Source organism: Pyxicephalus adspersus, chromosome 9 (genome assembly GCF_032062135.1).
Source record: "Pyxicephalus adspersus chromosome 9, UCB_Pads_2.0, whole genome shotgun sequence".
NCBI classification, from domain to species: Eukaryota; Metazoa; Chordata; class Amphibia; order Anura; family Pyxicephalidae; genus Pyxicephalus; species Pyxicephalus adspersus.
This window is the reverse complement of record NC_092866.1, coordinates 45085450-45110661: the sequence shown is the minus strand read 5'-3', so window position 1 is coordinate 45110661 and position 25212 is coordinate 45085450. Positions and strand designations below refer to the sequence as shown.

The following is a 25212-nucleotide window of genomic DNA, read 5'->3' as shown; positions in this document are numbered from 1 at the left end:
GATGGACGATCGCAGCGGGACCAGGTAAGTGATCGCTAAACCCGAACTTTTCTCACTGTATTTTCATACAGTGAGAAAAGTACGGGCTTAACGATAATTGAAACTTTTTTTAGATGGGAAAAGTACGGGCTTAACTGTTGGGAGGTTAATAGATTTTTGAAGTTTATTTGTATTTTATTGTGGTATATACAACAAAAACCATGCCATTTTTTTATATCATACTTGCAGATCAATTGCCTTTTTATTACAGTCAGGGGTTCATCTACACAAATTTAGATTTTAATAAATACTTCTGTGCTTCCTAAACCATGAACCTTCATGGATGAATACAGTTTGGCAAGGTTGTGGTGAAAAAAATAAATGAAAGTTGTGAATTTACAAATTGACAGCTACATGCACTACAGTGTGAGAAGAAATATTTTCCCTTGCAGAACATGTGCCCATAAATCCTGTCAATGTTTAAATTTAATTTTTACAGTTTATAATTGTGTTCCTTTACAGTTAGCTATGTTGCTTTGGGCAATACAAATATAATTTTTATTTACACTATTAAGGAATCATAAGACTTCTTTACCTGAAAGCCATTATAATGACTAAGGCAATGATGGTTGCTTGGAGGAATCGTTGGCTGACACAGCTCTGATCTGGTGGAGGTGGTACTGGCTAGAGTGAAGAATGAATAGACAATAATGTACAGTATCACATAAAAATGATTACACTTGTTTATACACATCATTACTTTGAAATGTAGACGCTATTGGAGGTATATCTAAACTTTCTGAAAAAATATTGTGGTGGCTGCAAATATTTCTGCTACTACTGAAATATAACTGTGGATCCTGATAGAAACCCCTTACCCATGGGACTCTCTGTGTATGCAACTGAAATCTCAAACAATAATACGGTATTAGTTTTCCAATCTTCAGAGAGCTACACAAGTTTTGTTATCTATAAAGATAATAAAGATGGGGGGTCCAAATCTGGAGGATACATTTTGGTGGCAATGCTGCTTCTCTACAGTATTATAAGTGAGAGTTCTTACTCTAAGACAGGGAGTATACGTAATAGTCATGGCACTAATGATTCCTCAAAAGAGCTCACAATTTGTCCCTTAAGTAATCTAAGCCAAAATTTAAAAGACCATAAACACAAGGAGAACGTACAAACTTTGTGGCATTTCCAAATTTTAAACCCTGGACCTTAATGCTGCAATGTAAGCCACTGAACTACTGTGGTTTTACATTTTTACTTGGGTTTAAATATGATTTTACTTACATTGTATACAAATCAAAAATACACATATTTACACTTGTATACAGAAAATGAATTGGCAGGTATAGCGCTGACAGAGACATAAAAATGTTTTCATAATTTTATGTCTCTAGCTAATTGCCTTTTAATAAAATATTAAAGCCTGATTTTCACTTGAACACATTTCTACTCCTACCTTGCCCATGATTTTAGAAGGACGTTGCTTAAAAGGAAGACTTCCTGCACGACTGAACTGACTTCCTGTGTGACTGCAGGAAAGAAGAGAACAGGATTGATTACAAATATTATTTAAAAAGCATTCATTTTAATTTAAACTTTAATCATAAAAAAAAAGGAAGTTTTAAAAAAAATGAAAGCATAAACACTATTCAGCATAAAATTAGTTTAAAATGTACCTGAGCTCAGGGACACTTTTTGCAAACAAAAGCAGTATGTGACGACCCTTGCTTTAGTCAAAATGGCAGCATTATTAAATAGACGAAACACATTCTATAGCTATGCCTAGCATGGTAAGATGGCAGACATAGTAAGATGAGTAAACAACGGTATTTAGGTACTTAGAACATAGTAAAGATGAAATCAAGAAATGGAAATTTCAGGTTTTTAAGTCAAACACATACCTGTTAGTGCTCTTCATACTGTCAAGCCGCCTTAGTTTGGCCAACTTGCGGCTCCACCTTTCTAGTTCATCAATACGAGTTTCTAGGTTGTCAGTTAGTTTACAGAGCTCCTTGACTGCACCAACATTCTCCATGAAGATTCTCTCCTCCAAATCAAATCATATTAAATATCAGAGGTGTACTAAAACGACTGATTGGCTTTCCTGGAACAGAGATTCCCTGAATCTGGACACTTTCAAAACAACAATGTGACATAGATTTACCAGCACAAATATATTGTTGCTAAATGGTTCCTGCAGACAATTAAATATATGATAATATTGCACATATAGATAGCATTTGATAATATCTCCTGGGTTTTATGTGTATATCAGCTCCATCTACTTGGATCTATTTTGGTTTCCTTAACCTTGATTGGGTAATTAAATAGTAAAGTATGTATATTATATATCATTGTAACAGAATTAAAATGCACGGGTCCCGCAATTCCTGAAGAAGCAGATTCAGCAAAACATGTTGACGAGTTTTGACGAGGCTTGAACTGTATGATATGTGTGCTCACTGTGCAAATTGTAACCTCCAACTATTTAATATATTATGTTTTTTATAAAAAAAAAAGGATTTTTAGTTGTGAAAATTTACAGTAGGTGCCTTAAAAGTCCATGAAATCATTTTCATTCAATATGTAGTAAATTTGTGTAATAACACAATAGTGTATGCAAGCTATTGGAATTGCAAGTCTTACCTTGTTTACTACTAAAAAGTTCTCAATCGTTTCTCCATTGGCACACACCACATCCCCAGTCTTTTTTACTGCCTCGGGAAGGATCTCCTGCACCTCCTGAGCAATCACTCCTATTAGAAAAAATACAATTCAAAGAATTCAAAACAAAATCTGACATATATATTGCCTTGTACTTTAGTTGTAAAATAAAGTCACTGTGAAATAGTGTTAAACATGCTGCATACAGGACTTATCAAATAACAAATACTGAAAAAACTACATGCAAACAACATACACTACAGGTAACATGCTCAATGTTCTGAAATGTTACAAAGCAACCTTGTTTTCTACTATGTATTGTGTATAACATAAAGTGGACCTGACATGAAAATTAAAAGGTCTATTTTAGTGACAGCGATTCCAAAAAACTTGAAAAAAATGCTTGCATCAGACCCCACTACAGGTAGTCCCAGGTACATACGGGTTAGGGACTGTAGGTTTGTTCTTAAGTTGAATTTGTATGTAAGTCGGAACAGGTACATTATTTTAATAAATGCAATTAGGACAGATTTTGTCTCAGCCTATTATTAGGCAGTGTGGTGTCAGTTACTGTATAAAATCCTCACTGTGAGTTAATCACAAACAAAGCAAAAAGATTTAGCAAAAAAATCTTTATGGAGCCTAGACATTCATTAACTTCTGTGCTGTGCTTTGATATGCAAAAAAAACAAATGAAGAGTTTGTCTTGGTAGTCAAAGAGTTACAAGATGTTACAGATCAGCTCCACTCTTAAGATCACCCATAACATCAGCTGTGTTTTGCAAAAGGATTCTTCTGCAAGTCATGCAAATCAACCCCCTCCAATCCTCCGTCCTACACAAGGCAGGCCCCGTTCGTATCTAGAAGGCGTCTGTATGTCTCATGTCCTTAAGTCAGGGACTACCTGTATCTGAAAGAGTTGTGATGTCACTGTACCTCCTAAATGTTCAAGATCTTGTGACTCTCAAACATAGGAGGCTGAACTGAGGCATGTTTTTCAGCCTTATCATAAATTTAGCTAAAATTATTTTTTGCAACCAGGAGCTTGTTAGAAAGATTTTCTGCCCACTAACAACAATAAAACAAGATGACAGTGATTCTAGTTTTCTACTACTTTTTCATTTACCTGTGTTGCCACTGGAAATTTAGGACTGTGGAAATGGAGCATGATTCGGGAGATTTTGGCAGACTCCAACTCCAGGTACACAATAATTGCTTCTGACAACTGCACAGAAGTGAGATTTACTATCATTTCCTGTCTGGTGAAACCATTGTCACCATTACAGTATGTGCAAGGAAATCTCTCCAACAGAGACAAAACCCACCCGGGGGGGTCTAAAACTTCCCAATATATCCAAAACTAAAATAATACATAAAACACTGTCCATACAAATAATTAAACATATTTACACAGTTAGACCATGTAGGTACTAAACTATTTATTAGGTGGACCAAACGGATTTATTATTTTTTTAAACCTGTACAAGTGAGGTTGTTGTGTAGGTATCAAATTGACCTGACTTACAATTCGGCTTTATGTTCTATTGTTCAATTGTGATTATTATGTATTTGATTGTAGACAGAATTTGCTCATACAAAAGCTCTTTTAGCTTTTAAGTCCTCATTGCTCTATGGACAGACGGCTCATAAATAGTCCAGGTTTTTATCTTACCTGTTTCTGCTGTATCATCGAGCCCTACTGTGCTAGCAAACTCTGGCTTGTAATGATAATGAACAAGACGCATCTGGGAGATCCGTTTTAATTGCTCAGTTGTATCAACCTAAAAAAAAATTCAGAAGATGGTTCAAAAAAAATTGTGACCTTTCAACAATATACAGCAGGGAACTGAATTTTTTTACCAAGTTTTCTTTCAATGCTCAAAACAATCTTGCCATTGTAACAGTTTACACCCACTGCATCTGACTCTTCCTCACCTCCTCAATGTCCTCCTTGGCTCGGATATCAGAGGGATGCATTAGTGAGCCCATGACTTTTACATTCCCGTGTACCACAAGAGCTTCATCTGGCCTTTCTGTGTTAATGCCAATGCGTCCATGGTGAAAGACGGTATCTGGAAGCTGCCCCCGCTGCCAGAGAACTTCACTGTCACTCTCAAACTGTCCAGGATTTGAGGCCTAAAGACAAAGAAAAAAATAAGAGCAGCGACAACACATTGTACTATAAAACCACAAACAAGCTCTGTAAAAAAATGGTTAGGGAAGGCAAGAGGCACTGCTAAATCTTCCTCTATGAGCTACCTTGGCTGAAATAATCCTACAATGTTAATTGGAGTATTTTTCTATGGTCAGGTTATGCACATTGATTTAAAAGTACAAATAAATGTTGATAGTAAAAAGATGATTTTTAACTATTTAAAATAAATCCTGTTTACATGTAATAAAACTTTATAGAACAAGATTATCTTTAGGTATTAAATTATAGGTATTAAAGTATACCCCTCCCTATAAAGTATAAAGTATACCCCTCCCTAGATCCTGAAACAATGACCCTCCTACACCCACCCCAGTGATTACTTACTTTCTCTGATGGTGGTGTTATTTAATTCCTGGCTCAGGTTAATCTAGTAAAGTTTTGCAGACACATGTGCAGTGACATTCTATATACATGTATAGGACATTGCTCCAAAAATATGCATCAAAATGAATTTTTATTTAATTCTATGGGATGCTACTATGCAGGCAGGACTGCACTAGGTTATGGTGGTCAGTAAAAATAACACAAGACTGCAACAGAATAAAAAACACAGACTGCAACAAAATTTTTATACAAAAAAAGACAACACTTTGACATGCACAAAGCAATCATATATCAACTATTTTGCACCAAGATATATTTTTATATTTACATTTGGATAAATTACCCGGACTATGATGCGTTCAGAGGAGTGTGCTGCCACCAAATAAGTCTGATTCTGAGCTTGGACTTGAAGAGCCACAACTAAGAGAAAATACCTGAAAACCAAATAAAAAACAAATGGTTAATCAATTTGGAGAGGAGATAAGGGTGATGATAAACAGCTAATGGGAAAGTGAGATAATACCAGGCAAAAAAACAAGCCTGATATATAATAAAAAAAACACACATAACTATTAATATCGTAAGCTCAGAAAATACCTTTTTGAAAAGAGGCTTTTTTTCTTTGAGGCTTCGTAAAACCTATCATCAACCATTCTCAGTAATATAGAGAATGGAAAAGAATACCAATTGGGATTGTTAATGATAGAGACTGAGTATAGGAAATAGGAATAGGAATAGGAATTGGCTGAGTATAGGAAATAAAGCTTTAACCAGGAAATGTTTCCACTTATGTTAAAGTGTAGCTTTAGGCAAAATTTAGGTAAGGAAAAGTCTTTCAACAGCGAACATCCATCACTGGGACAACTGTCTAAAGCCAGGTACACACTTGCAATAATTATTGCTGGAAAACGAACGACTATGCACAATTATTTTGAACGATTGTATTATGCACAAGTCTGTACATGCTGTAACAATACGATTGTTCAAATATTATCCACCAATAGTCTACACACGTTAGATGCGATCGTTTGAACAATGCAGGAAGTGACATGTAAAGGAGAAAGTGTACTGCAGAACTATCCACGATCACTGAATGACCGTACACACAATAGATAGTAAACGATCTTCGCTCAATAAAATCCGCCAGGATGGTTGTTCGTTTCCAGCGACAATCCTCGTTCGTCGGGGTCGTTCACTTTTTTTGTTAACAATTATCGGACGAACGATCGTTAGTCATTCGTTTCCAACGATAATTATTGCAAATGTGTACTCAGCTTAAGAGGGGAATTCCTCTCACTTTAGGGGATTTGTTTCCAAGTCCCGTTGTGCCTCAGGGACAGGTAGTGAAAGGATATCTTTGTCAGCAAAAAATAAACGGAAAGAGTTTTTAGACAAAATTGTTTTGTCTATATATACATTTAAAATAAAAGAACAGGCTCTGCTTTGCTGTTTATGTATTGGGGAAATTGTCTTCACTACCTGGCACAGGAAAGAAAAACAATAAAGTAAAAACCTTTGCAGTGGTAAAAAGGGTAAGCACCTACATTTTTAACACTACCTTTTCCTTCCTTCTCTTATTTCTTGTACTGGTGTCACAGAGACAGGAGCAGCAATGTCACTAATGGATGAACAGTTCTGTGAATTACTTTGACATTCTCTGCTAAGACTAAAGTGATAGAATAAACATGTATAGCAATGATGTGTGGAGGTCTCCAGGGTACCCTTGGCTAAAAATGCCCCACTAAACATAGCTGTTGTGGAAATTTTGAGTATGCACATCACTGTATTTCATGTGACATGCATTGCTTTGGGGTTGGCTATTTCCTTAGAATAGACTGCTAACAGATTGGAACATAAATCACGGTGGCTCAGCACTCTGGCCTTTGCAGCACTAGGCCCAGGTTCGAATCTCGGCCAGGACACTATCTGCATGGAGTTTGCAAGTTCTCCCCATGTTTGTATTAGTTTCCTCCGGGTATTCCGGTTTCCTCTTACATTCCAAAAACATGCAGTTAGGTTAACTGACCTTAGACTGTGTTGGAGATTAACATACATTACCATACATAACGACATTAACATATGAATGAAGTAAAGACATGTGAGCCCCTTTAAGAGACAGCTAGTGACATGACCATGGACTATGTAAAGTGCTGCGTAATATGTTTGTGCTATATAAATACTATTTAATAATATTAAACCAGACCTGCACTTATACTCACTACTTATATTGCGGTGTACTGCTGGCACCTAATGAGTAAAGGTTTTCACTGCACACTAATGCAACAAATTGACAGTAAATGTTAAATTCCAAAATGATAATATTTCTATTGCGTGGAGCAAACCAGTATAGTAAGTCAATACAAGTCAATACATTATCCATCATTGGTACCCACCTCTGGTCGGGATTGGGTTTTCCTTTCTTCCTCATGTTATTTGCGGTAGTCTCACTGAAGTGGAGTCGCCCAACGGTCACTTTAGTAACTTGGTCTGGGGGAAGAGTGAGCCTAGAAAAAAAAATTATGCATATTATCAATAAAGTTCACTTAACCTCTTTTGGCAAATTCTACAAAAATAAAAAAGTCCTTTTTAAACCTTTCCATTACTTACGTAACAGGGTGAAAGGGACGTTTGCTTCGGTCAGACTGTGACTGCTCAATACTGATGCTCTGGTTAATTGCCTCTAGCTATAAGATTAGAAAGCACAACATGAGTTTAACATAGGCAAAGTACAGTAATCATTTTTCAGGTTTATAAAATGAGTGTGTGTTGCGTTTTGTGTATAATCTTTATTTTAGAAGAATTATACTTTTACTCACCTTAACACCATTTAGTTTCAGGAAGAAACACTCCAGAGGTAAAATACCATCAGGAGTTTTGACATATTTAGGCTCTCCAATCATGCCAATGTATACTGTGACTTGAAAATGGTTCTTCTTCTGGCATACAAAGGCATCATCTCCCACTGAGAAGTTAAACCCTTTATCAGCGTCCACTTTGTAAGTAGGCATTGGGCTGCAAACAGCAAGTATATAGAAGAATCAGTGCACCATTTCCACCTGTCCATACTGGTGTTTTGAGCTAACGTGTGCACATTAATGCCCATTATGTTGCAAGTTAATGTGTGGTGCATTAAGATTGCCAATGCACCTAAATCATTACAAAAACATATATATATATATATATACCACTATATGTTAATCAATTGTGGTGCCATAAAGAATGCCATGTGCTAATGCACTTTAAATGCCTGTGGTAAAGCATGTAATAAAACATGTTGTTTTCCAATGCACCACCACTAAAAAAGGTGTGAACAAGCTATTTCATTTTATTCATTTACATAGCACCAGCATGTTAAGAATGCAAGGCACACAAGGCTTTTTTTCAGTCTTCAAATATCATATATTATAAGAATTTGGTGGCCAATTGCTGTCTATAAAACATAAACTTTGTGCAAATATTGAATGACACATTTCTGTAAAAATATCAGTTTACAGTCTACTTACAGTTCTTTGTAGTTGCTGTCATACAAAGTCACCCATTTATTTTGTTGGTGCGGCTGCCACTTTATGGACTGATAGTTGGGATCCAGGTAGGAACCATTGAGGCTGTCAGAGTCTTGCATGAGACCTTCAGGAGAAATCAGGAAAATATGAGATTAGCTAATATGGAAATAACACCCCACGAGCCTCCCACCATGTCATAGTGTGGTATGTCAATTGTGTCACTAAAATAAAGTTAAAGTGCTGTTTATTCTGCAAAAGTTTATGGAAATATGTAGTTGCTGCCATTTCATCTCAGTAGCTCCCTGTCTTCATTTAGGGGCAAATCATTAGTATGGTTTATATCCTCACTTCGGCTGCATAGATCTTGGCTAGTATGTGTGTTTCACCATTTTCTGACGCAACAAATATGGCTGATCATGTGTGTTGTAATATATTCACAGTGCATACCTCCACTATATATATGTGTGTGGGTGTATGTTTGTGTGCCAGTACCCGGCTCCTGTTTCACCATGCCTCCATTGGGTACTTGATCCCTCAGGTTTGGAGAGTCCGAGTGTTTCCTCTTCTTCGTTGGGTGCACAGGAAGTCTAAATAAAACAAAGAAAAAAAAGTTGCAAAAAACATGACCATAATAAAAAACATCATAATATAAAAATCCTTTTTGGTAGTGGGCTGAACAGTAAATTACAGAATCTGATCATGTTTGCGAAGGTTCTCATTTATCTAGGACATTGTATATCTAGCAGTTGTTCTTCATATTTAGCTGGACTTCAAAAAACTCTTCAACTTTACAAGAACAAGTCCAGTTGAATAAGTCTAACAACTTCTAGGAAAGGTATACCAATGGAAAGAATAGTTGTGAGGTATAAAGATAATTTGGATGCTTTTATGTAAAACCAGACAGTGTGGACTTTCTATCAGTACTCTCCAGTCTTCCAGCTGGAGAAATGAGCAGGAACAAGACTGCAATATTCCAGAATCCGAGCCTATCGCTCATCATTGCCTGTCAGAGAGGTTACAGAGCCTAGGGGAAAGTTACACCTTCCCTACCCATTCTTTCACAATTTTTAATACCTCAAAACCACAGCACAAGGCAAGTTATGACATTACTCCCAAGAAATATGACGGTATTCTCCCCAGGATGGGAGGGAAGAAGTTGTAGATGGGTGGTGGTCCTTGTATTGTGACCCAACTTTAAGTAACCACCCAAGAACACCTGGGCAGTTACTGAAAAAGTTGGGTGGTGCGCCCAACTTAAATGAGCTGGGGAGAACACTGTATCACTATTAACATTTTAAGTATGACTTTTTATTATGTTCCCTGTTTGTTTGAGCAGTACATACTCTGAGCTATGCTGCTGCTGCAGGAGTTGATGAAGCATCTGAGACTGCTGTGCATGGTGAAGGTCTGCAGGGGGCATTCCGGGTCCAAGGGGAGGGTACGGGGGCATCATTGACTCCACTTTCAAGTACAGTTCCCGTTGCATGCTAGGATAGTGCTGCTGGTGAGCTGGGTGCGGAGGGGGCTGGCCCTGTAGATGAGGTGGTGGAGGGTGTTCAAGGCGGGAAGGTGGGGTGATGTGGCAGATGTTCTCGGGGGTCATTGTGCGAAGCAGATGAGGGTCTGTAACATGAGAAAGACATGCAATCATCAGAAATTACAAACTTTGAGATACATGTAGGTTTTAGCCTTTTTAAATTATAACATTGATATGCTCTATAAGGGCAAAAACATTTTAGCTGATCCTGAAAACAAATTGTTCATTGACAAATTACTCTACTCGTTGCCTGTGCAGCACTTTTATCAGTTACATTGTTCCCAGGAAACACTGAAGACTTCAGAACTCCTTCTGCAAAAAAAGCAGTGGAGAGATAGTGGGAGATTTATGTGTGTCCTGTTTTAGTATTAGTCTGACAAAATGGCTTTTGCATGGATATAGTGAATAAGCATTATTACACAAAACAACCCAAAATCTAGTTACATTTTTGTTCTTCAGTTTAGCAGTCACCAATTATTTTTGCTACATAAAATAACTTCAGACTGTATTTAACATTAGGACTTTAGACAAAGTGCTTTTGGATAGACCTAAAAAATACTCTGAACTAATCTTCCATGGAGTAAGAGTAAATTATATTGTGTGTATAACACAAAAAGCCGCTGATAAACAGCTGCAGCGTAGATACTAATAGGACCGAATGTACAATCCTGGGTAATATGTAGATACATGATAAGATAAAAACTACTTAGCTTCACATTGTATAAATATTAAATTTGGAGGCGAGTCAAATAATGGCAAACCCACAAAAAAATTTATTGGGATGAAAGTTATTGCATGTTAACAACATTCTAAACAATCTGGCATAGACTACCTATATACAGGTCAGTTTATCATCCATTTTAATGTAAGATCTAATATTCCTTGTGAATTTCATGTATCATATCTCATCACAGCAATTATAGCCAGAGACATGGCTGATGGATTGTGACAAACATTCATGATCAGCCTGAACTCAGAGGGAAGCCTAGGTGTCATCAACCTTTTCCTATGTGTACAAGAGCAAATTTATAATAATTAGAATTTTAGGTTATCAAGGTTTCCCATGATTTAGGCTGACTAGGGATTGTTTTTTGTCATCACAGTGCAACTCCTAGATTGTAAGCTCTTTGGGGCAGGGTCGTCTCCTCTTCCTGTGTCACTGTCTGTATCTGTCTGTCATTTGCATGTACAGCATTATTTATTGTACAGCGCTGCGTAATATGTTGGTGCTATATACATCCTGTTTATTATTAATATTATTATTATTATTAATAATAACAATAATAATAATAATAACTGCAGGTATGCACCTGTGTCCAGAGCCAAATATTATTCATCCAGTGGTAGCTGTCTGATTTGCAAGGACAGCTATTCTACAAATAATCACCAGGTAGTTAATGTTGTGTTAACTGAGGGAAATCAATGAAATACTGAAAACTTGAATTTAATTATATGCTTTAGTCCTCATTTAGTTAAACACAGCAAACAATACTTGTGTCATACGGCACGATTTAGTAAAAAAGTCAGGTTGACCTTGTTGCTGTCATGATCACACACAAATCAATAGATTAGGAGATGAAGTAAATAGTGTGATGGGCACTGCATGCAGCTCTTTAAGGGAGAAATAAAACCTCCCACTAGGTCAATAAACTGCCTTTTTAATACTTTAAAGTTTTTTAAACACCAAACTTTTTGTTTAGCTTTAAACAAGGAAAAGGTAAACCACTGTCATGTTTTCTATGTGTCAGTGTCCAATTGGGGAGATTTCTCTTTACTTCCTGTTTTACAGACACAACAAGAAGCTGGAGAAAATATCTCCAAAGTGATGAAAATCTCTTCCTAGTTGTCTTTGCAACAAGTATTGATTTAGGTTTTTACTTGTGACAACCCAAAATTTCTGATTTTCCTTTACTTTAAGTTACTGAAACAAGGGGCAGGACAAAAAGATGGTGAATTTCCCCAGTAGAGATATGGCATTAAAAAAATTCTCTACCATCTAGAACGAAACATGTTTGCTTTAGATACACATTAAAGATCAATAAGCAGTAATGCATTGCATCTGTTATGCTGACATGTTCACTGCGCATACTGCCCAAAAGCCATAAAACTTAAAACCATTACTATGGGTTATTATTATCCCTTTTGCCTTGTCATGGTCTTTGTTCTGAAGATAAGCCTATATATGTAACCGGTAAAATTATATATTATCAAGCCTACATTAATGCCACTTAAATCAAACTAGTTTTATAAAAAAAACTTTTTTATAAAACACTTAAACTTAAAAAAAGTAGGTTATAACTATACACTGGTGCTGGGATAATGTTCCAAAGACGGAATGTGTGTGGGGCCAGAGACACCTCTCTTGATAAATTTAGGGAGGGCAGCTAAAGAATTCCAGACATTTCTTTGCTCTGATAAACAAAGATCCCAGTTGTATTATACTGGATATACTCCACGGTTCCATATACTCCAACATAAACAGTGTCACCTGTCACAGTGCACACCTGTCCTATACCCTATGTCCTACAGGGACACTCCTACCTGTCACACCCATCGTGTAGCCAACCTTTTATAAATATAGAGAACATACAAACAGAAAGGATGACCTTGCTTCTCTTTCTTCCCAGGACGTAAGCAGAAGGCTATTCTTCAGACCACATCACAAACAAAGCTGACCCCACTGGTTTGTCATTATTTGTCACATTCCTATATCTCCATGCCACTCTTTAGATCAGTTCAGGATCTTCCAGGCCCAGAACCAACTTTTCTTTTTCTTCTTTTATTTTCTTCTTCATCTTCTGCTCACTAAGACTTTGCAAAACCTCAATTCTGAAATACACTTTGTCACTCACCTTTGGCTCTCTGTAAATAATCCTCCTGGAATTTAGTTATAGTTATAACTGTCTCCATGCATGATGTTCCTCTTTCTTTCATTCATTCCTCAACTTTTTTAAGTTTAATGTTTCTTGGTTATTCCTCATTAGGTATTTCTTCCCATGCATGCCTTGGAAGTTTGTCTCCATGCTCTCATTCCTTGGATCTCCTCTGGCTCTCCTTGCCCCTCACGCAATCACTGCTCTAGCATTTGTAGGCATAACTGTAGAGTTGGTGTATTTACTCACTGGTTATCTCTAATGAATTTCTTACCTTCTCTCTTCCCTGACCGATAACACCAGCAGGATAAAACCACTTCTGCTGAAGGAGGGGGAGAATACCTAGCAGGCACTTACCATTTAGCTGCTGGGGGGAGTACGCCTCTGATCCAGAGTCCGGGGGAGAGTCAGGTAAAGTGCTGAGGAGGCGGAAGAAGAAAAAGAACAATTTGTTTTTGCATTGCAATTTCAAGAATAGTATATATACAATAATTTACTAATAAGCGATAAAGCTATTTAACCTCCAAAACTACGGCTGTACATTCTTTATGTAGATTATGTATTTTTATATATTGCACCTGCTTTTTTTACAAGTATAAAGTAAACTATGCAGAATTTATTTTACCAATATTTACTTAATGTTACGTTCTTAGTGTTCTTTTGCTTTTTGTACACAAATATTGTCAATCCCCTCTTTCAAATGTAATGCTGCCACATCCCAAATATCTTCCAAAGAGCAAAAAGAACCACTGAGTTCCCAAGGTGACTTTTAAAGCAGCAAGTACGTGGTATATAATAAAACAAAATGTATTTCAATAATATTTTAAAACAGTACAATACTATAAAATCTAAAAACAAACCTCCAAAAAGCCAAATAAGGCCATTTGGGGGTTTGTTTTTTTAATTTTATATTATTGTATTACGGTATTTAAATTACTATTGAAATACATTTGTTTTTATTATATTCTTTTTGCTCTTCTTTTGCGGTTTGTTTTGTACCCTATAGGCACTTGCTTTTACATTTTTCTGGCTGCCATACACAATACATGTCAGCACAACTTTAAGCTTTTAAAAAAAGCAATATGCATTCCTGTTTGAAAGATGCATAAATGAAGAGAAACATTATATATCCCTATACAAAGAATTAGTAGGTATTCATACAAAATATTCAGTTTACTTTTGGACAGCAGTTCACAAAAATGATATTGTAAAATTGGAAAGAGTGCAAGGGAAGGCAAATATAATATTAACAAGATTAAGGACTTAAGCTATGAGGAAGATTTCAATTAACTGAATTTATTTAGCTCATATTTACCCAATAAAAGAGGATACCAGCACCTTGTATGAAAACAGAAATGATCTCTATGGTACTATCTGAGAAAAGAGGGTCACATTAAAGGACACCTGCCATGAGAGATGAACGCAGCCATTACAAACCTACTTCTGAAAATGAAAGTTACCTGGCTGGATTCTCTGATTAGAATGTTTAGGTCAAATCTGGAAAAGTTTGCAGATAAGCAGGGATAGAATACTCAGTCTGCATAAATATACCAGGTGGGTGATTTGGAAAGCACGATGGTCAGATGACAGCAGCAACAAAACAGATGAAGGCAGCCTCGGTATGTCTTACATTGGAGATGTGCTTTAATGTCATGGCATAATTTGACAATAGTGAAAAAGAGGTCAAAGAGGACAGTGTATATGCAAAAGGCCACTACCCCGTACTTCCTGTTTTCCAATGACCTGAAAACAATCACTGGGTCTGCGGGAATCACATCACTTCTCCTCCAGATTGCCAATACCACTGATCTCATCATTGTAATGGAAAGGAACAGGGATGGAGTGCAGTCAGTTTGAGATTAAGGAGAGTTACACTCAGTTACAGTGAATGCTCAAATTAAGTTAATGCATGCTTTGGCTTCTTAATGCAATTGCCAGCAATGTACAGTCTACCATAATGCAAGTCGCATAAACCATAGGCAGAGCCTATCAGTATGCAAAGAGTACTAACAGTACTCAGCACTATAACACGGGCAGCAGTAGGTGGCTGTACAAATCTTTAGATGCACGTATCTGCAGGTGCCACAAATCACAGCAAAAAACAGTAAGTTTCTACAACTCTTGGAAGACTTTTGTGCTGCCCATATTCCATCATCTTTCATATGTTCCTATTGGGCAGTAAGGTTCCCATCATTTTTAATGGGTCAAAGGAAACATACATGAAAAGGCAGAGCCAGCAGAAGACTTTACCAGAAAGGAAAATGATGAAACTTGTAGATTATAGAAATTCTTACCAATGCAAATATATTTTTTAAAAACCAAGAATAATGCCAAATAAATAACTAATATTATTAAAATAGGTTTACTAGTGCTTCATAAAAATTTTGGTGACTTCTTAGTACCAATTCTATGTGCTGCACACTATATAAAGTTCCTAGTACTCTACTAGATTGTAAGCTCTTCGGGGCAGGGTCCTCCCCTCCTATATCACTGTCTGTATTAGTCTGTCATTTGCAATCCCTATTTAATGTACAGCGCTGCGCAATATGTTGGCGGTATATAAAGCCTGTTTAATAATATTAATAATAATAATAATAATAATAATAATAGTATCTGTTCTCATTCTGTACTTGGCACAGTACCACTTCTCAAGTGCTGCATACCATTTATAATTCCTAGTAACTTATTCAGTATATAAGCATTTTTCACTTCTTGTGCTGTCTTCCCATTCATTTTCCCAGTAATGCTGTAAGTCATTACTAGTGAAAAGTCCTCAGACCATGAAGCATACATAACTTATGCATAAGTTTGCTAACATGGACCCTGAAGGCCTTATTGGGTCAGAAGGGGTCCCTATCACACAAAGCTGATGGAAGTCAGGAATTTGGCTGGAACTTCATGTTACCAGACCAGAAAAACCATTGCAGTTTGGTTGGGGAAGGGGGGGGGGGGGGGGGGGGATTACTAATTTCTAATTACATCTTTGTCTTGACCCCAATAGGGGAAATGGCAACAGTAAAACCTGATGGAAGTTTTACCATTTTAGCCGCCCTATACAGACCTTATATGAAAAGTTCTGGTTGAAACAAGGCATTAAATGACAGTATGTGACCCCATGACCAGGTGACAACGATGGATGACAAAACCCAATTCCCAAAAGCTCCAGTGCTTTCCCCCACAGCTTTTACCATAAAGATTTAGATTGTAGGCTCTACTGGGAAGGTTCCTCCAAGTGTCATTGTTTGTAATGGCTGATTTGTCATCTGCAACCCCTATTTACTGTTATGTGCTGTGTAATAAGTGCTTTATAAGAAGGGTTAATAATATTAATAAATATTACTGTAACTTACCCGGCTGCATAGCTGGTCTTAGGTTCTGCTTTGATGGGAAGACCAGGTCCATTCATGCACATGGCAGGGCCTGGGTATCCTTTGGGATTGAGCATGGTGTTGCTGTTACTGCAATTAACATGTGATTGGAATGGTGGGCCTGCTAATGTGCCACCCATACCAGGCCGTACTGGCATTTGCTGTCCCATATGAAGGACACCAACTGAGCTGGATGTGCCGGCATGGCCGACATTAGGAACGACTGGTAGGTGGGGTGCAGAGGAAGTACAAGGCTGACCTGGGTTTGCATAGCTGGAAGATGGAGGGATATCTGGAAAACAGCTGTTTTAAAAAGAATAAAATAAAAAGTTACTTTCAATCTATTTACCTATATATCAGTGTAAGCCTTTTAAGAGGAAAATACAAATTCAACCTAAGATACTTCTTTAAATCACCACAGTAAAATCTGCCAACATTTGCCACAGTAACACCACTTCAGATCTTGTCATTCGTTGTTCTTAATGTGCATGTGATTAAAATTACCAAATTGTGCAAAAGGTACATCCAGGTGATTATATATCTGCTTTCATGTTCTGCACTGAAACTGTAATGTAAGATTTTTGCCTGAGACAGACAACCATCTGACGTATGTTTGTTGTATATATATTATTTATTATGTATGAATATATATATATATATATATATATATATATATATATATATGGGCTGCCAATGCACCAAAAAAGAACAGGAAAGGGCATATGTAGAGAACGACAATAAAGGTGTATTAAATGCGTTAGCATGAGATTCAATTAAAAGATTATTACTTATAACAATATAATGCTTACATTAGTTAAGAAATGCTCAGGTGAGGAGCTGGATTGCAGTATTAACTGCAATACCACTGCAATGCTAAATGCTAAAATACATAAATAAATAAAACTACATTTTGAACTTGTGTAACGCAATACATGCTATGACCTATACTCACATATAGAAAGAGAAATACACTATGGGGATGAAAAGCATATTGACTTACTAACAAGTTACACCTTTTTAAACACACACAGATAACAGCTACACAAAGAATACCATAAAAGGAGTGAAAACACAGGTAAAAGGATGTTTTTGCACAGAAGAATAAAATTGCTTTTTGACCACTAGAGGGCGCCTTCTAAGTGTAGAACAGACCATCAGCAGCACACATTCCTTATATCTGTTTACATTATTCTAATGGAAGAGCTCTGAAGAGGTTTACTGAAAAATAAGTTTCCAGATATCTAAAATGTAGCAAAATATATCTTATCTACTAAAGATTTAAGAACAAAAAAAAACACAGGTGGAACTTTTGACAACAGGGATGTTCATAGCAACTGATCAGAAATCAGTTTTTTCAGGGTTAATGTTCTAATCTAATAGAATCTTAATTCTTTTCATTTTTTGATCATAAAAGATTAGAGGTCATTATGTACACAAGATAGTAGATCAAATAAAGAGTTCATGAAAAATATTTATTAACAGATTAGTTTCATGAACAGAGTGTTTGTTTTATTTAAAGAGAATGACATTGTACATATACAGTACAGTACATGCAGTAGTTGACATAATAGTACAATCAGTGAATATGATATTAGAGTATATAGGGAAGGCAACAATAAATGTATATCGTATATAGAATATTTAGTAATCTCTCTAAATAGTTGCACACGGAGCAGTAAAAAATAATTTGCAAGGTGATGGTTAGAACCTTTGTAACCTTATAAATTCTGCTGTTTGGGTCCCACATGTCAAGGAACAAAGCTCCAACCAGGATTTTACCTAGGCACAAGCAGCCTAAGGATATGCTTAGGGTTGTTGGGGGTGTCTTGCTTTGAGCACCAAAATTGCCCACTGCTATCCACTGATACCTAGAGGCTAGGGACTGAGCCCATCACAATGATGGCCAATAGGAACGTAGGGGGCAGAAGAAAGTGGGCAGCATTCATACTACGCGAGTCAAAAAATTGTTCAAAAAAATTGACCCAGCATTCAAGAAGAATAGAAGGGACTGTAAGTAGCTGCTGTAGGGCCGGTTCCCATTATAGCTGTGCAATGCATTTATTAGTTTATTTTTTTTCACTGGAATATATTGCACTCTTTTTAACATTACAGTGCACCAATATGCCTGAATAAAGGGCAATTGAAGTGTGCAGTGCTCTGGTAAGGTAAGTTTTGGAGGGGGTGGATTTAGAAATAAATAAATGTTGGGGGGCAGGCTGAATTTATTGTACTCCTGCTCCTGTACATCATATGTAAGTTCCTTACATTTACTGTCTGCTTTTACCCTCAAATGATGTATGTATTTTACCTTTATTTGAGTTTAAAGAAACTCAGAACAACTGTCAAATTTATAAAAGACGAGAGATAATATGTCTCTTCTTCCATAATACATATTTCTTTGCCTAATATTTTTGTTAATTGTACATTGGGTGCTCTGCATATGCATCTCAGTGTACAGTCCTAACATTTTATCTATATCAGTAAATGGTGGGTGTTGGAATAAAGCAGCTTATTACATGGATATCTGATAAAAATATGTCATCAGTGGCCAATTCATGTAGAAGACTGGCTGGAAAGGACGACTCCAGAACTGTAAGAATACCAAAAAAAAAAAAAATGGCACCAAAGAGGAGCACCGGCCTGTTATCATTGGAGGATAGCAAATTGGGACCAGAGTCTGTCATTCTATTATGGCATTTGTCCCAAAAATAAAAATAACAATATTAATAATAATAATAATAAAGCCCCTACAAGTTATTCAGCAGGCACCTAGGTGTGTGCTGTGGACTACTAACGATGGAACCAAACTGAATAAATGTTTGCATATAATTTTTTTGACTTACAGTATTGTTTTACAGTATATTGCTACTCACATATCAGGAGAGTCCTCTTTGCTAATGTAATCTTCTAGGATACTGGTGTCGATTGATGGTTCCAGAGCTCCGCTAATATCATGTCCTAAAATAAATGAGAATAAAAATTATATATAAAACGTAGACTTTGTACTGAAAAAGTGCCAACAAATAACATTCAAGAAAAGTAATTTGTACAGCATTCTTCAGTAGCATTGAAGCAAAAACCTGAACATCGCACAGATATAGTTTTGCAAGCAAAAAAATAAATATAACATTTTCTAGTGGTAGGTCCAATAGTGATACATACAAAAACAAAATAAAACTTACCAAGAAGTGACTAAAAAAATGGGCAAAATATTAAAAACATTTATCTAAGCTGTGCTGTAAGTGATCATCAGCAAGACAACATCTGGGATAAATCTAGTCTAGAAAATAGTTTTATCAACCTGACATAAGATTATCCTGATTTACAATACATAAATGAAGTCAAAACTTTTTTATAATTTGGACTCAAGTAGACTGTAGGGGGTGGGGGTTTAGAATCTCTGCTGTGTCTCTGATCGCGTTATCAGGAATAAAAGAGCAGATATAGTAGATATTTTCCAATGGGGTGCACTTGCTTCCATCTGTATGAGTGAGGATATTGCTCACATTAGAAAGATAACCTCTAGCACAGGAAGTAAAGGTAAATTTCCATATATATTCCATATTAGGATAGTAAAATACTATTTACCAAAAGTTTTATACATTACACCTTTCATCCAGCCTCTAATGATGACATTTTTATGTTATGAAGCCTGTATAAAGGAAAAGCAGTAAAAAAAATGATCTTGGATTTTTTTTCATGTTTTTTGGTCCCTTTAACTAGGGGTGTACCTGAGGTATGTCATTTGGCTATATACTGTATGCTAAATGGTGTTCCCTTTTTTCCATCTAAGAAAGTAGAAAGTATGAGAATATATCGGACCCCAAATTCAAAACAATAGAGTTTTGTACTGATATTAAAGATAGAGGGAGGCCTATTAACTAAAATTACTACTACTACTCTATGGTACTTTAAAAGTTTGTTAATGTTAGTGTTTCCTGTTGTCACAACAGAGGTGCATTTAGCACATGTTGTGTGAGTTGCAATTTGGGATCAACCTGTGAGTATTAAAACATGTCAAATGGACTAAAAAACTAAACTGGTAAAATCAATAACCAAAATGGTAAAATCACAATACCACCATACAGGTATGTAAAGCAGCCTGCATTAAACATTCACAATAATACACATATTTTAAAGATCTAATGTAATTCCATGTAATATTGCCTATTAAGCAAGAATTCCTATCATTGTTTCTTTAGTTCTCAAGTATTCCCAACAGGAGATGATTTCAGGACTTCCAACAGTTTAAACAGTTGTGCTATTTATTGAGTCAGTAATACTGATTAAATCATAGGTGCAAGTTGATGGAAATCCTGAGAACATAACATTTTGGAGGCCTGGAGTTGAGAAACAATCATTTAGAGAAAAAAGTGGAATGATGTCATCAGCCAAAAATCATGAAAAACTTTTAGTGCTTTTTGATATAAAAAAGCAACAGTCTAACAACATTAAGTGCGTTAATGAAAGTAAAAAAAAACGCTTGTACACTTGTAAAACACCAACACATCCCACAGAGGTCTACAAACTCATGGATCAATAGGCTTTATCAAGCACATATCATTTCTGATGATCTTTGGGAGTGATATATATATATATATATATATATATATATATATATATATATATAGCCAAACTGAATGATACCATGCATGTAAATGGAATTGTGGGTCCTTGACTTTCATCAGGTGGGCAGGCATGGGTGGGCAGTGGATGAAGTTGCACAGTGTTAGTGATGAAAATCCCTTGGGAAAGGTGGACCAGCACAGGGTAGACAAAAAAGTGTAGCATTAGTGGTAAAAATATGATGGTGGATGGTGTGGTTCAATATTAGTGATGAATTACTTTTGAATTTATTATTAGTGAGTTACTAGTCACCTGCTTCCATTTCAATTGAAGACAACACCTCATATAACCCTCAATGTTTCTAGTGCATACAAATGCTACATATTATACTACAAGTATACAAGAAAAATTAGATATGTTATATTTTTTTATAAAATATAAATTTATATGTTTATTTTGTTTATTTATTGTGGCAGAGTGGTTGGGACCTTGGCACCAAAGGCACTAAAGTCTAATTCTGCACAGGGTGTTGTAAAACCTAAAGCCGGCCCTGGCTGTCTGATCACTGTTTAGTCGTCTTGTTTTAGCTCCCTTTTTTGTTACTGCTTCTTTCTGTGTTTTTTTACTCTGTTGTTGATACAATGTGCTCTGTTTTATCTATCTTCCTTGGGTGGGATGCTTACAACCCTTCAGGGCGTGTGCCAACCTTGGATACCACACAATTTCCAGAGAACACATGGCATCTCCCCCACAAGGGCAAAGGAAAATGTCAACCTAGCTTTACAGCACAATGTGGGTGTGGGAGTAATAGGCCTAGATGAGGTAAAGACTTGAAGCATGTCCTGAAATGTTATGCGGCAACTCAAATCTTCCCTCTCTACGTCACCAACTGAGCAATCCAAGCAGTAAAGACATTTCGATGTATGTATGATAGACAATTCAGCTTTTGTTAGCTAAATAGTTAATATACCTCAATTATAACTGTGTTACCTGTCAAGAGATTTGTAATTCTGTTCAGTCACTCTTGTGATCTAGATTGCTAGTCAGCATGTCTAGGACAGTGACCTCATATTTCTTCACTTTAGCAATACAACTACGTCACCGACCCTTCCTTATTGAGATAACTGGGTAATGAAGGAGCAAAAGTACAATGATGAAACCATTATTCAATTCTCTGCTCCTTTACCCTTTGAGCAGGGTTCCAATGATAAGTTTGAAAACATTGGGCAATGCATTAAATCCGACTGGCTTTCTCTGCTATTTCTTCTTTACCCAGGTTGGTACCAGCTTGCCAAGTCTTTATTATTATTTGTAAATCTGAATCTTTCATTAAAATGTTACTTGGCAATTGTGCAATGAAAGGTTTTATGGGCACTGGGTTGTCACCCATTGGCATGGCCACCTGTAGCCCTTCCTAAAAATGAAGATTACAGGTGGCCTTTTAAATACAAAATGCAAGCTTGGTCCGCTGTTCATCATCAGGAAACTGACCTCGAGAGTGCATGTATATGTATATTTAACATCAACATACGTGCTGTGGTTATTTTAAACTAGTCAATGGCAAATCAAATAGCTATAAACAAGAAAATATAGAGGTTTGAGGCTTGTAGAGTTTAGAACTAATTATGTATTGATTTACAGTTGATTCATACATAATTATAATGACATAATCACATATCATATCCCCAATTCTGTTACAAATTCACAGGACTGGGATATAAGTACTATAAAATAGATTCCTAATAAGTTCAGAAAATATGACCGTTTCAGTCAATTTCACCCGACGTGTTTTCCCAACTGTGGGAGCTTTTTTTGGGACTTTATCTACCTATATACTTGATATAGACATTTATGTTTTGATATTTTCGCTACATATTTGTTATATACTCATTTTTTTTAGTGAATCCATTGAATCCATACAGACTGCACAGTCCCAAAAAATTCTCCTGCCCCTGAGGAAGCAACAGTTTGCGTAATGCATCGGGACAAATTAGCTGAAATGGTCATATTTTCCGAACTTGTTAGGAATCTATTGTATAATAGTTATATCCCAGTCCTGTGAAAACAGGATTTGCGATATGATATGTGATGATGTCTTATAATTATGTATGAATCAACCAAATATCAATACATGATTTATTCTAAACACTACAAGCCTCAAACCTCTATGTTTTCCTGATACTTTTTATACATATCTGAGAGGTGGCTGTAGACACTACGACAGTAAAGGAAAGAATCACAACCTCCCTCCCCCCCTTCTTTTTTCTCAATAAAATCAAAAAGCTAATGGTATTCAAAGTAAAACAAACAGGTAATGAAAGACCTCTGACATGCCATATCTGTTGCAATACAATCAATTTCAACAAAGGCAGATGGAAAAAGTTTTACGCACAAATGGTAGAAATACTTTCTATTACATCAATCTAGTTTGCTCTAATCAATCGGAAGCAGTACTCATACTTACATTTTGTGGAATCATTGTTTATTGATTAATTTAGTTGTAGCATTTATGGCCACCTTATGAAACACTGATAAAATGGATATTCTAAACCCTGACCTTTTCAAATTTCCCTTTCCTCACCTATATAAAGCATTGTGCAAAGTTCCCAACATCTACTATTTCAAAGGACTGTGTTGTCCATTAGAAAAAATTCTATTTGTCCCTTGTTCCTCCTCTGTTATCCATTGATTGCTTTGATTAATGCAATTCAATAAAAACTATACTTTTAAAAAATTATTTAAACCCTAACAATTACCACCTCCTATTTGGTCTGTTAAATTTTCTAGTGAAATGCTTCAATATACCTGGTTTATACTTTAAATAAAATACGTTATGGATCTTACCAGAAATTTGGTGTGCTGATAATACAGAGAGGTCAGAAGTTATCAATTACATTGTTCCCAGCTATCTCTGAAGACTTCAGAACTACACTTCTCCATGGTTTGGAGGGGGGCAGGGTTCTGCACTTGTGTCCATTATCCTGATACAGAAAGGTTAATGAGCATTGTCATTGTAAAGCCTTCTATAGAAGTCTGATGGATGTCAGAGGAGTCACTGAAAAATATTTTTCGTGACCATTTCCAGTGACAGAAGAACAAATGAGTAATTCTATTCAATGAAAAGGAGTGAAAAGTGTTTGTTCCCAAACGGTTGCTCATCAATCCACTGTTAGGGATTGATTAAAGATTCCAGACGACTGATGTACATATGTTAAAACAAGCACGACTGTTTTGGGTGACTATTATAGGACATGTGTACATAGATTAAAGTGGAACTAAAGTCCTACTTTGGACTTTAGTGATTCAGGCAGGTGGGTATTGCAGAAGGAACAGGTGATGTCCCTTCTGCAATAACACGTACTACTTGCCTGATCACTCTGGAAAATATGTGAAAAAAGCTGAGCTGCACATGTACATGAGCAGAATCATTAATATAATATTAAACATTATTTATATAGCACCAACATATTACGTCGTGCTGTACAAAGTCCATAGTCATGTCACTAGCTGTCCCTTAAAGGAGCTCACAATCTAATGTCCCTTCCATAGTCATATGTCATTAGCACAGTATAAGCCAATTAACCTAACTGCATGTTTTTGGAATGTGGGAGGAAACCCATGCAAACACGGGGAGAACCAGCAAACTCCATGCAGATAGTGTCCTTGCTGGGATTCAAACCTAGGACCCAGCGCTGCAAAAGCCAGAGTGCTAACCACTAAGCCACCCTGCTGCTGCATACTTTAACTCTTGATGTGTGCTACTGTCAGAGTCACTAGGTATTAATCAAAAATATAAATCAAAGGTATAGACTGGGTTTAACTACTAAAAGTGTTACACAGTATTTTTATAGCGCCATCATATTACGCAGTGCTGTACAAAGTCCATAGACATGTCACTACCTGTTCTTCACAGAGGCTCACAATGTCCCTATCTCAGTCATATGTCTTTAATATAGGCTAAGTACAAATTTTGGTGGAAGCCAATAAACCTAACTGCATGTTTTTGGAATGTGAGAGGAAACCGGAGTACCCAGCAGAAGCCTACACAAACACAGGGAGAACCTGCAAACTCCATGCAGATAGTGTCCTGGTAGAGATTTGAACCTGGGACATAGTGCTGCAAAGGCCAGAGTGCTAACCTCTGAGTCACCATGCCTAAAACACATTTTAA

At 36.4% G+C, this 25212-nt stretch overlaps 1 protein-coding gene across 5 annotated transcripts in view; it reads right to left on the bottom strand.

The window, feature by feature from the left end:
* The window catches only part of MYRF (myelin regulatory factor), an 85668-nt gene that overhangs the window by 8470 nt on the left and 51986 nt on the right, over positions 1-25212 (bottom strand). For 2 of the 5 annotated variants that reach the window (XM_072421767.1, XM_072421768.1), the window contains exons 2-17: positions 19349-19433; positions 16458-16778; positions 13465-13526; positions 10041-10320; positions 9145-9284; positions 8698-8821; positions 8011-8206; positions 7802-7878; positions 7588-7698; positions 5538-5628; positions 4591-4791; positions 4328-4436; positions 2638-2747; positions 1893-2038; positions 1448-1520; positions 575-663 (exon numbers count right to left, since the gene is read on the bottom strand). In XM_072421767.1, coding sequence (XP_072277868.1) covers positions 575-663; positions 1448-1520; positions 1893-2038; positions 2638-2747; positions 4328-4436; positions 4591-4791; positions 5538-5628; positions 7588-7698; positions 7802-7878; positions 8011-8206; positions 8698-8821; positions 9145-9284; positions 10041-10320; positions 13465-13526; positions 16458-16778; positions 19349-19433 — 2215 coding nt within the window. Of the gene's footprint in view, positions 1-574; positions 664-1447; positions 1521-1892; positions 2039-2637; positions 2748-4327; positions 4437-4590; positions 4792-5537; positions 5629-7587; positions 7699-7801; positions 7879-8010; positions 8207-8697; positions 8822-9144; positions 9285-10040; positions 10321-13086; positions 13414-13464; positions 13527-16457; positions 16779-19348; positions 19434-25212 lie in introns of those variants that run through there. The other 3 variants (XM_072421769.1, XM_072421770.1, XM_072421771.1) reach the window with 3 other exon arrangements.